The 14,692-nt window shown below is 40.8% G+C and overlaps 2 protein-coding genes across 11 annotated transcripts in view; one reads left to right on the top strand and one right to left on the bottom strand.

Annotated features, from left to right (window-relative positions):
* The window catches only part of ACBD5 (acyl-CoA binding domain containing 5), a 33,506-nt gene extending 24,473 nt beyond the window's left edge, over nt 1-9,033 (bottom strand). For 3 of the 10 annotated variants that reach the window (XM_022580350.3, XM_089903864.1, XM_089903870.1), the window contains exons 1-4: nt 8,907-9,032; nt 7,642-7,810; nt 4,184-4,304; nt 858-930 (exon numbers count right to left, since the gene is read on the bottom strand). In XM_022580350.3, coding sequence (XP_022436058.3) covers nt 858-930; nt 4,184-4,304; nt 7,642-7,810; nt 8,907-8,939 — 396 coding nt within the window. In that variant the 5' untranslated portion in view covers nt 8,940-9,032. Of the gene's footprint in view, nt 1-857; nt 931-4,183; nt 4,305-7,641; nt 7,820-7,998; nt 8,151-8,906 lie in introns of those variants that run through there. The other 7 variants (XM_089903878.1, XM_089903875.1, XM_089903862.1 and 4 more) reach the window with 6 other exon arrangements.
* The window catches only part of ABI1 (abl interactor 1), a 128,507-nt gene continuing 121,995 nt past the window's right edge, over nt 8,181-14,692 (top strand). Inside the window, exon 1 of the mRNA XM_030761777.2 lies at nt 8,181-9,414. Coding sequence (XP_030617637.1) covers nt 9,298-9,414 — 117 coding nt within the window. The 5' untranslated portion in view covers nt 8,181-9,297. The remainder of the gene's footprint in view (nt 9,415-14,692) is intronic.

Below are 14,692 nucleotides of genomic sequence, written 5' to 3'. Positions count from 1 at the left end.
ATACTTTCTGCAGAAGTCAACGATAGAGAAAGATAAGAAAGATGAAAAAATGAAAACACGGGACTTCTCTGGTGGCACAGTGGTTAAGAATCTGCCTTCCAATGCAGGGGACACAGGTTCGATCCCTGGTCCGGGAAGATTCCCACATGCCACGGAGCACCTAAGCCCGTATGCCACAACTACTGAGCCTGCGCAGCCCACAAGCCACAACTACTGAGCCCGTGTGCCACAACTACAGAAGCCCACGTGCCTAGAGCCCATGCTCCACGACAAGAAGCCATTGCAATGAGAAGCCCGCGCACCACAACAAAGAGTAGCCACTCGCCGCAACTTGAGAAGGCCCGCGTGCAGCAACAAAGACCCAACGCAGCCAAAAATAAATAAAATAAAATAAATAAATTTATTTAAGAAAAGAAAAGAGCATGTCCCCACAATGTGACACATCTGAAGGAAAAAACATTTACCTTAAGATGAACTTTGATGAGACAGATAAAGCCCTGATAAACTCAATAATCTAGATTCTATATTCTAACACATTACAATCTCTTTGTTCCTAAAAACAAAGCAGCTAATTTGCTTGATAACAAAACTAAATCAAAGCTGCTCTAAATAGGGACCTCCCTGGTGGTCCAATGGGTAGGACTCTGTGCTCCCAGTGCAGGGGGCCCAGGTACGATCCCTTGTCGGGGAACTAAATCCCACATTCATGCCGCAACTAAAGAGCCCACATGCCTCAACGAAGATCCCGTGGGCAACAGCTAAGACCCGGCACAGCCAAAATAAATAAATAAATAAATATTTTTAAAAAAAAACTGCTCTAAGTAGTTTTATTTTCTATTGTGAATTATTTTCCCTACCTTTTTCATTTCTTCAACGTATGCAATCATGGCTTCCTCTTTGGTCATATCACCCAATGAACTCCAAGCATCCCTAGAAATAAAAATATCCAATTAACTACAGAAAGACACCTGATTTCAATTGCTCAGAATACAATTTATAGTTATTGCTATAGGATCATTAATTTAAAACAGGCTTTACTTAAAGCTATATTAATGTTTCCAAAGGATCTCTTTAAATGCACCACCTTGAAGAAAAATATCACAGTGAATAAAATGGCAAATTAAATAGTAGCTAAAACTAATTAGTATAAAACCTATCTATAGACCATAGATTATAGGGACTACATTATATAGTCTCTATAATCTCTATATAGATTATACAGACCATAGACTGTTCATAATTATTTGCTAAGAACTCTTTAAAAGTCTTTATATCATTATAAATAACAGTGACAAAAATGAACATTTTAGAAACTACATGAACTGTCACAGTCATGTTTCAAATGAACAGAAGTTTTGGTTAATTTTTTAAAATAATTTATTTATTTAATTTTATTTTTGGCTGCATTGGGTCTTTGTTGCTGCACGTGGGCTTTCTCTAGTTGTGGCGACCAGGGACTACTCTTCGTTGCGGTGCACAGGCTTCTCATTGTGGTGGCTTGTTGTGGAGCACGGGCTCTAGGCGTCTGGGCTTCAGCAGTTGTGGCTCACGGGCTCAGTAGTTGTGGCTCACGGGCTCTAGAGCACAGGCTCAGTAGTTGTGGAGCACAGAATTAGTTGCTCCGCAGCATGTGGGATCTTCCCGGACCAGGGCTCAAACCCGTGTCTCCTGTATGGGCAGGCGGATTCTTAACCACTGCGCCACCAGGGAAGCCCATGCCTGCATTCTACAGCCCACGCGCCTAGAGCCCATGTTCCACAGCAAGAGAAGCGACTGCAATGAGAAGCCCGCGCACCGCAATGAGGAGCAGCCCCCGCTCGCCGCAACTAGAGAAAGCCCACGCGCAGCAACAAAGACCCAAGGCAGCCAAAAGTAATAAATAAATAAAAATAAATAAATTTATATTAAAAAATAAGAGTCTGACACTTGAAAAATGGAAAAGGTTTCTTACCTCTAGAAAAAAAATGAAAATGTGAGGGGCAGGAAAATTTTAAAGCCTCAAATAATGAGAAGAGCCCTTTGAAATTTTTGCCTAAAAAGAAAACCTCTCATTTTAGAGATATTTTTCAGAAGCAGTTTAACTCCACCAAAGGTCAATTCTGAGGAAAATCATTAAGTAAATAAATAAGTTTTCTTCAAACAGCTTAAATAACATATTGCTCTTACATTTAACCTAATATGACTAGTCATAAAGACCTTAGAGGAAAGTACAGGACTAAGAAATCCTCAAAGATGAGGTATCACCTCACACCAGTCAGAATGGCCATCATCAAAAAATCTATAGACAATAAATGCTGGAGAGGTGTGGAGAAAAGGGAACCCTCTTGCATTGTTGGTGGGAATGTAAATTGATACAGCCACTATGGAGAACAGTATGGAGGTTCCTTAAAAAACTACAAATAGAACTACCATACGACCCAGCAATCCCACTACTGGGCATATACCCTGAGAAAACCATAATTCAAAAAGAGTCATGTACCACAATGTTCATTGCAGTTCTATTTACAATAGCCAGGACACGGAAACAACCTAAGTGTCCATCGACAGATGAATGGATAAATATGTGACACATATATACAATGGAATATTACTCAGCCATAAAAAGAAACGAAATTGAGTTATTTGTAGTGAGGTGGATGGACCTAGAGACTGTCAAACAGAGTGAAGTAAGTCAGAAAGAGAAAAATAAATACCAAATGCTAACACATATATATGGAATCTAAAAAAAAAAGGTTCTGAAGAACTTAGGGGCAGGACAGGAATAAAGACGCAGACATAGAGAATGGACTTGAGGACACGGGGAGGGGGAAGGGTAAGCTGGGACAAAGTGAGAGAGTGGCATGGACTTATATATACTACCAAATGTAAAATAGCTAGTGGGAAGCAGCCACATAGCAAAGGGAGATCAGCTCGGTGCTTTGTGACCACGTAGAGGGGTGGGATAGGGTGGGAGGGAGACACAAGAGGGAGGCAATATGGGGATGTATGTGTATGTATAGCTGATTCACTTTGTTATACAGCAGAAACAAACATACCATTGTAAAGCAATTATTCTTCAATAAAGATGTTTAAAAAAAAAAAAAAGAAAGAAATACCCAAAGGAGTTTAAGGACTTCCAATGCAGGGTGAAGAAACTTAGCCATCAAAACATGTGGCTCTTAAAGACTTACTCTGCCAATTAGCACACTCTGTTCCTGATATACATGATGTATGGTCATGTTAGACATCAGACATCCTGTTAGACATTTGTCACCTCTTCAATAGTGTTTAAGAACATCAAATGTCAAGTCAACTGGAAACATGGCAGAGGTATTCTGTGATTCTATTAAATATATTAAAAATGAAATTTCTATTCAAGTACAGTGGGACAGGAGTGACAGCTTAGAGAAAAAGTAAGGCAGAACATGAGTCATGCTCCTAGTTATTTATTATCTCAATGGCTCAAAGCAAACAAGGTCACCTGACAAGCAAGAGGTCACTCTTCTTCTTGGCAGGTAAAAGAGGCAGGAGAGTCTGTTGTTTCTTTAATATAGTTTGGGACTTATTCTTGGCATAATAAAAAGAACAAACTCCATAAAAGGAAACACTAATTGAAAATGCTTTTATATCTTTGATAAATCTACCTCTTTTGGTTTTATTGTCTTCTTTTCTTCCCCAAGACCTCCCTATTTGTGTGAAATTGTGTTAAGAGCACACAGAGGGGGCTTCCCTGGTGGCGCAGTGGTTAAGAATCCACCTGCCAATGCAAGGGGCACAGGTTCAAGCCCTGGTCCAGGAAGATCCCACATGTCATGGAGCAACTAAGCCCGTGTGCCACAACTACTGAGCCCGCGTGCCACAACTACTGAAGCCCACGCGCCTAGAGCCCACGGTCCGCAACAAGAGAAACCACCGCATTGAGAAGCCCGCACACCGCAACAAAGAGTAGACCCCGCTCATTGCAACTAGAGAAAGCCCGCATGTAGCAATGAAGACCCAACGCAGCCAAAAATAAATAAAGAAATTTATTTTTTAAAAAACCCCTTGTTTTAAAAAAAAAAAAAAGAGCACACAGAGGATAAAAATGTATCCAGTACCTAGAATACTTTGTGCACAGAATAATCCATAACCACATCAGTAACAGTCATATGATAATTATGTCATTAAACTCAAAATTCTTTCATAGCTCTCTACATAAAATTACCATTTATATCTTCCAATAGGATCCCAGAATCCAGGCCTTGATAGTTTACAGGGTCCTTCAGTTGCCTGCTTATAAAAGCTATAGAACTTGAGCATCATTTCATTTGTTGGCTGGAATGAACCTATTGGAAACATACATTAAGTAAGATCACTTGGAGAACACAATTGATGAGCTGATGCTTAGCTTACTAACAGTGATTTTTTAATATTTCATTAATAGTTCAGATAATTTATTCTTATTTTACAGAAACAAAAGTTATGGCTCAGTTTATTTCTTTGATTTGAAAAAACTCTGAGATTTTACACTTTAATAACAACGCCTAACACAGTTCAATAAATAAGAGAATAAAAGAATAAACATGTTGTAGATGTAACCAAAATAACTGGCAAATGTCATTTTAAAAAATAAATTAAAATATAGAATAACTATCATGCAACTGTAATAAGGTATTTCTATTAAAAAATTGTGACAAACCACACTGACTATAGCACAAATGAAAGTTAAATGTATACTCTACTTAATAAAACTGCAACAGTAAGAAATTCAACTTCTCTTGGCCAAATTTCCGATTTCTCAGGGGATTAGGAACTTTGGCTAAAGCCAACCAGTGTGTACTGTGGTAGAAAAAGAATTAATCCAAGATAAAATAGATTTCTCACTTCCTACCTCCATAGTTTTGGACCTGCCAATTTTTGGAGGATCAGTCTTCACATGTTTCTAGCTTATCAATAAACTTTTTTATGTTTAAAGTTTTCAAATTGTTTGAACAAGTGCTATAAGTTGCAGTACTCTTCATGAGAGAGAAAAATTGGAATATAAATGTTTTATAATAACTAACTGGCTAAATAATTAAGATATACATAAATTATGGGATTATTTATAACTACCGCCCTTAAAATTTTTACTGTAGAAAAATATAAAAAATAGCATGAGAAAAGTTTCAAGATCTACTATAAAATGAGTTAAACAGCAGTTTAAAACAGCATATCCAGCACAATCCATTTTTACAAAATAAGTACTTATATACTTAAAAAGCAGAGTAGAAGGAAACATGTCAAAATGTTAAAAGAGGATAGATATCGCTGTCATAGCCATATAGATTACTTCTAGTTTCTTTTTTGCTTATTTGCATTTTTAAAAAATTTACATTTATTGTGCATTACTTTTGTTCCAAAATTTATTATAAAAACAAAAATTAAAACCGTAAAAAGATGTTTTTAAAACTTCACAGCTTGCATAATAATCTGATAACATGTAGTAATCAAAAGCTAGTAGTTTATAAACATTGTGAAAATTACAGCACAGACAAGCTGAGAGCTGGTGTTTCAGGTTTGGCCAGGAGTGAATAATTAATTCCAAAATCACAATAATAAATTAGCTACACAATATATGCTCATTTAGGAGTATCCATTAGATACAGTGTTTCAATGATATAGTCTTTATATAGCAGAGGGGAAAAAAATGGAGAAACTATAGTTAAAAATGGTTACCTATTTAAAAAAAAATGGTTACCTACTTAAATGACACAAACCTAAATTTAAAACATCAAAAGCCTCATCTCATAATATCTTCAGTAAGTCAATCAACTGAGATTTAAAAGTTTATTGGTTAAGGTGAGTAACATATACATTAGGTTAGAGCAAAAACTAATAACATATATTGAATATATTCTGTGTATAAGACACTAGATAAAGTATAGTCTCTATCCTCAAGGTGCTCACACACAACATCTTAACGAAAAACCTGAACAAACTTTTTGGCCAACCCAATACATTTGATATGTATGTGTTTAAAACATAATATAGGAAAATAAATTTCTAAAGGTCAAGGGCATACCAAACATAGGTGCTATAGGATTCATTATAACTTTATGCCATAGATAAAGATTAAGCAACAAGCAACATAAAAACTATAAGAATATCTGCAAAATAATCCAGGACAGATGACAAAACTTAAAAGTTTTACTATAAAACTATTTAATGATTCATTATAACAATACTTCTGCTTCAATTATTATCAGTTTAGTTTCAGGAGATAATAGTACAGTACTGAACATTGCCCCACCCAGCTGCCATTTGGCAGAGGTTCTTAACTTGGCAATACCTTCTTAAATGTTATATAAACACAAACTGTATTTACACTTATATGGGTTTCCTAATGAGTGATATATGGTGTCAGCAAAGATAGCAAACTATCATCAAGTCTAGCTCTATCAATTTTCAAAAAATATAAAAACGTGTGGTTTAGAAGTAAGGATGAAGGTACCATTTAAACAAAACTCTTAGAATCATGCCTTCCTGTAAACTCTCTTCATCAGATATTTAAAAAATCAATACCTAAATAAGTTCCTATGTTATTTCTCTATATTTTGTTCATTCACTCTTCTTTCAATCCCTCATATGTCCTCCTCCAATTTGGTGTTTGAGATTACAAAAGGAAAGCTATTTTGTGTATATTTGTTTTCAAAACCTTTTGTATCTGCACTTAATGAATGTTTGTTAATAGTATTGAACATTCATTACTTAGCCAAATGATAATTAATGAAAATAGGGAACATGACATTAAATACTATAGTAGTATATTAGTGTTATATTCAGTTAGTTTTACACTCTGGCACAATGATAGTAGTTAAAAGTATCATTAAAAAAATACACATTTATTGTGGAAAAATACACGTTTATTGCAGAAAGATATGAAGTGAAAAGTCAAATTCCCCCTTTCCAAGCCTCTCCACCGAAAAAATATTTGAATAACGGCCTTAAACTTCCCAGCATTTGTCAAAGACATAAAATTACAAATTCAAAAAGCTCTGCAAAACCCCAAACAGCATTAATATGAAGAAAACCATACCAAGACAGATCATAATCAAACTGCTCAAAACCAACAATAAAGAGAAAAATCTTGACAGAAGCCAGAGAAACGACAGGCGAAATATGAAAGAACAGCTCCAATGACTTTTCATCCAAGGTGCAAAGGTCCCATACGAGTATGAAAAAGAGAACACTAGGACCATAGAACAGGTTTTTTTTTTTTTAAGTAGTAAATATATATGTACTTTTAAAATAAGAGAAATCGTTTTACAAATGAATATAGTTGTTCTTTCCTTTCTTTCCCTTCATATCAAAAGTTTTCAAAAAGTAGACTTTATGAGTATGCGGCCCTAGGCATCCCCATCCCAGATTTTTAAAAAACATACCCAAATCCGCAGTCATTAAGGGACTTTTCGACAACAATATAAACTGCTTAAAATCTGGATAATATATTTGTCTCAGGCTTGAAAGATCAGCAGGCAATTCCCATCCGACACCTCCCCTTCAATTACATGCCTTTTCAACGCAAAAAAAGAAGTAGGTTAAATAAGCAAGACTAGAAGCAGAAAGAAGGCTAAAGGAGGTGAGATTCAGAAACTGGGGCCTCAAGCCTCTGCAGAAGGCTTGTCCAGCCGGGCATGCACGTACCATTTTTCGGCAAACTCTGGATCACCTTCACCGCCGCCTCAAACCGGGTTTCATGCACGGATCTCGTGTCCGCCATCTCCAGCCTCCAGCGCCGGCCCCGGTCCCAAGGTCTGTCGGCTGGAATCAGGCAGCAGCAGCAGCACCACCTTTCCCAGGAGCCTGCATGAAACTGGAACATGGAGCGCAGCCGCGGATCAACATGCCCAAAGGGAGGAGGACCCGGAGCGCAGCTGGTCAGTTCCCCGTGGCCCTGCCCTATCCAGGCCACACAGTCTGAGATGGCCCGGCTCCTTCCTCCTCCCCGGGGCGTGACCTAGGCTGGGGAGGCCGGGCCGCCCAGACAGAAAAACAACTCACCGAGAGGAAGAGCATCTCTAGCAGAAGGCGGAGGGGCCCCGGGCACTGGTGGTCACTGTGCCGCTGACCCACCCGCACGACCCTGGCGGAGCGGCCACACCCCCCATCCCGGCGAAGTCCGTCTGTCCGTCCGCGCCCTCCCCGCAGCCCCGCCCCAGAGTCTTGGGGGGACCCACTCTCTACCGCCACCGTCGCCGCGCAGCAAACTCCACCCACCCGCCCAGCAGCCTTGGCGATGACGCGCGCCGTCTGTCTGTCCCTGGAAAAGGGCCGGAGAAAGCGGAAAAGAAGAGCAGCGAGATGGATCGGCGGAGGGCCCCGGTCTCGTTGTTTGAACAGGCCCGACCGATGTGTCGGCGCCAGGGCAGCAGAGGCGGGGTTGCAGCGCGTGTAGGCACCGCTGGGCAAAAAAATGACTGTGGTCCCCAGCGCCTGTCCTCTCTTAGGTTAAGGTTTGAGAAAGGTGATGGGACTTAAGCAAAGAGCTTTAGATCCAGAGAGACCTGGTGCGAACCTTAAATTCTGCCATTTAAGTTCTGCGACCTAGGGCAAGTTACTTAGCCTCTCCAGCGGCAATCTTCCTAACACCCGAAAGGGTAGATGAAAGGATTAGGGATGCTGGATGGAGGTGCTTAGCAGTGCTTGGCTCGCAGGTCTTTGACAGCTTTAGCCGCCCCGAGACAAGGACGTCCGAGCAACAACCAAAGGAGAGGGGAGGTTGCCCGCTGCTTAGACTGGGCGGGGGGAGGGAGAGCACCTTCCCTTGCACCAACCCCGACTTCGATCCCCAGGGATCCGGGCTCCGTACAGCTCCAGCCCGAGCTAATGGGCGACAGGGCGTGGGGGAGGGGCGAACGAGGGACCAGTACGGATCATCAACCCTAGAAAGAGGTACCCTGGGTCTTCACCTTTCTAGCACATCGCCCCGCGTCCTCAGGCATCTAGGAAGCGCCCCCAGGCCCAAGGCGGGGGTACTGCTATAGGTTCTGGGGGTGGAGTCCTGCTGCCCCGAAATCCCAAAGTCGCCAGGTCCCTTTGTCAGTTCGGGAGGGGTTAGGAGGGTGACTAGTCCAAATCTAGGCGCAGACTCTAAGTTACTCTTCCCTTGGAGCCGCAGTGCCGGCATTTACCTTAGTATTGCCGGGCAAGGCCTGTCCGGTAAGGTTCCCGACGCCCGCCCCTCGCCCTGCCCCGCGGGCTTGTGGGAAATGTAGTCCCTGCTCCGGGCGCTTCCGGACACCTCCCTCTGGCGGCGGGCGTTCCTCCCACCTGTTCCGGTTCGTTTTCTCTGTCCCGCAGATGCTGGAGCCGTTGCGACGGAAGTCCCGCCTTCCTGCTGCGTCGCACTTTGTGCTACTTCAAAACACCACATCCGCTTCCAGCCAAAGGGATAGACGCTCAGTGGTCCTTTCAGAGGTATCCAGGTGGGGCTGGACTGGAGTGGGAGAGCTGGGGTCTTGTTTCTTGCTTCTGATGCTTACTAACTTTGAGATCGTGTGCTGTTAGATTACCGTCAGGTAATAAAAACTACAGCTTACTGAGTGCCTGATACTTGCCAAGCACATAATGTGTATTCCAAAAACGCTGTAGGGTGTTTGTCAATGAGGAAATTGAACCATATTAACTCATTTGCCCAGGGTCAAGTAGCAGTAAGTACAGGAGTAAATAGACAGAGCCAGGAGTCAGTCAATGCAAAAAAATCTTGCTTTATATCTTGGATTTTTTCCAGGACAGCGGAGTGTAAGAAACTAACAGTGTCCAACTAGGGAGATTTTATGTGTTTAATATCTACCGATTCCTCTACTCTTTCCTTGCTCTTTTATTATATATCTTTTCAGTTCCAGTCAGTCGTGCATACTTATAAGAGGGCTTGGGTATTCATTTCGTATCTAGGACTTCATTTTAGCAACTGTTCATTAAGCTTATGTAATAAGCGAATTTACAGTACATTGGTCTTTAAGTTATGATGAATAAGAATTTTTCTGCCAGTGACTTCTGTTGTATTTCCATTTGCTGGTACTATGAATTTCCAATCAAGGAGAATAGCATAAGGAGAAAAGAAATTGAGGTTATTCAGGTAAAGGTATTTTAAAAGTAGCTCCTTCTTGTAGCTGTGCTGGTTTAGATGTGGTACTTCCTACTGAAATGTAATGATGAATATGATGGATTGAATCAGTTCCTAAGGTGCCTTCCAATTATGTAATCCTGTAATTCTACCTAAAATATATCTCATGGAACACTAATGCCTTTTAGTACTTTCAGTACAGTGCCTAATATGAAGCATTTATTTTAAATTGAGATATATCGACATATAACAATATATTAGTTTCAGGTGTACAACATAATGATTTGATATTTGCATACATTATGAAATGATCACTGTGCAGTAAATAAAGCATTCTTGATCATGTATTTCTATAGATATTTTTTATATAAATTTATTTATTTATTCATTAATTTAATTTTTGGCTGCATTGGGTCTTCGCTGGTGCACTCGGGCTTTCTCTAGTTGAAGTGAGCAGGGGCTACTCTTTGTTGCGGGGCGCAGGCTTCTCATTGTGGTGGCTTCTCTTGTTGCAGAGAACAGGCTCTAGGCACGCGGGCTTCAGTAGTTGTGGCACACGGGCTTCAGTAGTTGTGGCTCGTGGGCTCTAGAGCACAGGCTGAGTAGTTGTGGTGCACGGGCTTAGTTGCTCCGTGGCATGTGGGATCTTCCCGGACCAGGGCTGAAACCCATGTCCCCTGCATTGGCAGGCGGATTCTTAACCACTGCGCCACCAGGGAAGCCCTCTACAGATATTTTAATTAAGAATGGGTCCGCTTCTTACACATGACCACAAGAAAGGTAAAATAGTACATTGAAGGGTTTTAAGAAACATAAAGGAATAAATATTAAAATAAAAAGGATTCTTTTAGATGCTCCTTCCTTTACAAACATTTTAAAAGTCCTGCTATGTCTCATGTAATGTAATTGACACTGAAGTTACAAAACCTTTCAGGGAACTCAGTCTAGTGTGGGAAACAGGTATGTAATGTAATAATTACACTGCAATGCAGAAGTGTTAAAACTGAAAGATATAAAAAACACTATATTATGTGTACCAAAAGTCAACTACAAAAGTGTTCATAATAGCACTGTTTGCTAACAGCCCAAACCTGGAAGCAACTCAGTGACCATCAACAGTGGAATAGGTAAATATGGACTACTGAAGAGCAATGAGAGCAAATGAACTACCTCTGTTCAGCATCTTCTGTGAATCTCAGAGGCGCAAGGGAAAAGAATCTAGATTCAAAAGAGACCATATTGTATGATTCTGTCTACATAAGTTTCAAACAGGCAAAACCAACGTATGTTCAAATTCAGGCTCGAGGTAAAGTGTCTGCAAATGGGAAGAGGGAACTTAGAGGTTCTAGTATTGTTCTATTTCTTGAGTTAGGTGCTTTTCACAGGGGTACAGGGGTATGTTCACTTTGTGTAACTACTGAAATGCATAACTAAGATTTGTTTATTTTTCTTTGTATATGTTATCCTTCAATTAAAACTTTCATTTAAAAAATTTAAGTGCCATGGGAACAAGAGAAAGATTAAATCTATGTGACAGATGAGGGGGATGTCACAGAGGAAGCAACTTTTTAGCTGGTTCTTCTGGAATGGGGAGAGAGTCATTCTAGGTAGAGGTAGAAAAGCTAAAACAAGTGATCATTTTGTAATGTATAGAAATATCGTTATCACTGTGTTGTGCACCAGGAACTAACATAGTGTTGTAGGTCAATTATACTTAAAAAGAAAAACAAACTCATAGAAAAAGAGACCAGATTTGCAGTTACCAGAGGTTGGAAGTGGAGGGAGGAGGAATTGAATGAAGGTGGTCAAAAGATACGAACTTCCAGTTATAAAATAAATACTAAGGATGTAATATACAACATGATTGATATAATTAACACTGCTGTATGATATATATGAAAGTTGTTAGAGTAAATCCTAAGAGTTCTCATCACAGGTAAAAAAATACTTCTTTTTCTTTTCTGTTTATTAAACTTCCTGTGATAATCATTTCAAGATGTATGTTAAGTCAAATCATTATGCTGTACACCTTAAACTTATACAGTGCTCTATGTCAATTATATCTCAGTAAAACTGGAAGAAACAAAAGCTAAAACAGTACACCATATGTGGTTAGCAGCAAGTTTGTTCACATGATGGCAACATAGTTATGAGGGAAGGTGGGTCAAAGCTCTGGATGAAAGGTCAAAGCACTGATTGAGGCCGACTTGAAGGTCATATATGCCATGCAAAGGAGTTTGTACTTTGTTATGGATCCATGAAGACTATTTTTGTATCAGCTACAGTTTGGTTAGGAAAGCGGTTAGGAAAGCAGAACTACTATGATTGATACGGTATAAGAGATTTTTTTGGGGGGGGATTTATTTTTGGCTGTGTTGGGCCTTCGTTGCTGCGCACGGGCTTTCTCTAGTTGTGGTGAGGGGGTCTACTTTTCGTTGCAGTGCACAGGCCTCTCATTGCAGTGGCCTCTCTTGTTGCAGAGCATGGGCTTCAGTAGTCATGGTACGCGGGCTCAGTAGTTGTGGCTCTCAGGCTCTAGAGCACAGGCTCAGTAGTTGTGGCTCATGGGCTTAGTTGCTCTGTGGCACGTGGGATCTTCCTGGACCAGGGCTCGAACACGTGTCCCCTGCATTAGCAGGCGGACTCTTAACCACTGTGCCACCAGGGAAGCCCGGTATAAGAGAGCAATTACAGGGATTAGAGTTTACATAACTGTGGGAGCTGATAAAGAGGCCTTTGGAACACTTTGCCTCTGTTTCTGGAGGTGAGGCTAAAATGGCTATAGGTCAGCATATCTTATAGTCATGAACTGGTGTGAAGGACTGAAGAGCAAACTGAGACCCCTAAGCACAAACTGAAACCAATGAGGACAAATTGAATCCTATGTTATCTCTCACTGCTTCTAAATTCAGTGATGTGCATATAACCTTCAGAACAAAATGGTACCAGTCTCCATGGAGCTGAACTCATGCCTGACTTAAGACCCAGAGAAGCTGTGTGTCAAGCTGCTACTCCATGCCTGGTGTCCTTCAGAGCTGCTTCACTTCTGCCTGCCAAACCTCACATAAATTCATCTGGGAGGGGACTTCCCTGGTGGTGCAGTGGATAAGAATCCACGTGCCAATGCAGGGGACATGGGTTCGATCCCTGGTCCGGGGAGATCCCACATGCCACAGAGCAACTAAGCCCATGTGCCACAACTACTGAGCCGGCACACCTAGAGCCCGTGCTCCACAACAAGAGAAGCCACCCCAACGAGAAGCCCATGCTCCACAACAAAGAGCAGCCCCCGTTTGCCGCAACTAGAGAAAGCCCGTGCACAGCAACAAAGACCCAATGCAGCCAAAAATAAATAAATTTTTTTTAAAAATTCATCTGTTAGATACAGTTCTAGCTTCTCTAAGAATGATGACCCAATACAAATTCACCACAGTTATTATAATTATTACTTGGCGTGGCCAAATTTTATTCCAGAAATATATAGAAAGATAAACATTAAAAAATCTAACAGGGGGGCTTCCCTGGTGGCGCAGCGGTTGAGAGTCCGCCTGCCAATGCAGGGGACATGGGTTCGTGCCCCAGTCCGGGAAGATCCCACATGCCATGGAATGGCTGGGCCTGTGAGCCATGGCCACTGAGCCTGCGCGTCCGGAGCCTGTGCTCCCCAACAGGAGAGGCCACAACAGTGAGAGGCCCGCGTACCACAAAAAAAAAAAAAAAAAATCTAACAGGAACTTCAGTGGTGGTCCAGTGGGTAAGACTGCGTGCTCCCAATATAGGGGGCTGGAGTTCAATCCCTGGCTGGGGAACTAGATCTTACATACATGCCACAACTAAGAGTCCACATGCTGCAACTAAGACCCGGTGCAGCCAAGATAAATATAAATAAATAAATATTTTTTAAAAAAGAGTTCTCATCACAAGGAAAAAAAATTTTTTTAAATCTAACCTAAATAAAAAGAGAAAATGAAAAGACAAAACAAAAACCCAACCTTGGCTGTTATTCAGAAATACCATCTGTTGTGGACTGAATGTTTGTGTCCGCAAAATTCATGTGTTGAAGCCCTAACCCCCAATGTGATTGTATTTGGAGATAGGGCCTGTGATAAAGGCTAAATGAGGTCATAAGGGTGGGACCCAAGTCCAATAGGGTGGTGCCCTTATACGAAAAGGAGGAGACACCAGAACTCTTTCTCTCCACTATGTGAGGACATAGAAAGAAAGTACCTATCTATAAGCCAGCATCTTGACCTTGGGCTTCTCAGCCTCCAGACTGTAAGAAATAAATTTCTGTTGCTTAAGCCACCCAGTCTATGGTATTTTATTATGGCAGACTGAGTGGATAAAGACTCCAGCCATACTTCTGAAAGACAGCCAAAGAGGAAAAAGAAATGAGGCATAAATATAAGAAAGGAAGAGACAAAATTTTTATTTTTGGATAATAGAATTGTCTAGAAAAATAATATTGAATAAGCTAAAATGCTATTAAAATGAATTTGAGTTCAAGCAGATGAATAATTTGAGATAAATATACAAAATCTATAGTTTTCTAGTATTGGAATGCAGAAGTCAAGGCCAGAATGATTAAAGACTTAAATATAAAAAGTAAAACTAGGGGCTTCCCGGGTG

This window comes from Delphinapterus leucas, chromosome 2, assembly GCF_059928025.1.
Source record: "Delphinapterus leucas isolate spDelLeu-1000000601 "Yukka" chromosome 2, BTC_Dleu_Yukka2, whole genome shotgun sequence".
NCBI classification, from domain to species: Eukaryota; Metazoa; Chordata; class Mammalia; order Artiodactyla; family Monodontidae; genus Delphinapterus; species Delphinapterus leucas.
The sequence above is the reverse complement of the archived record's forward strand: the minus strand, read 5'-3'. Positions and strand labels throughout refer to the sequence as shown.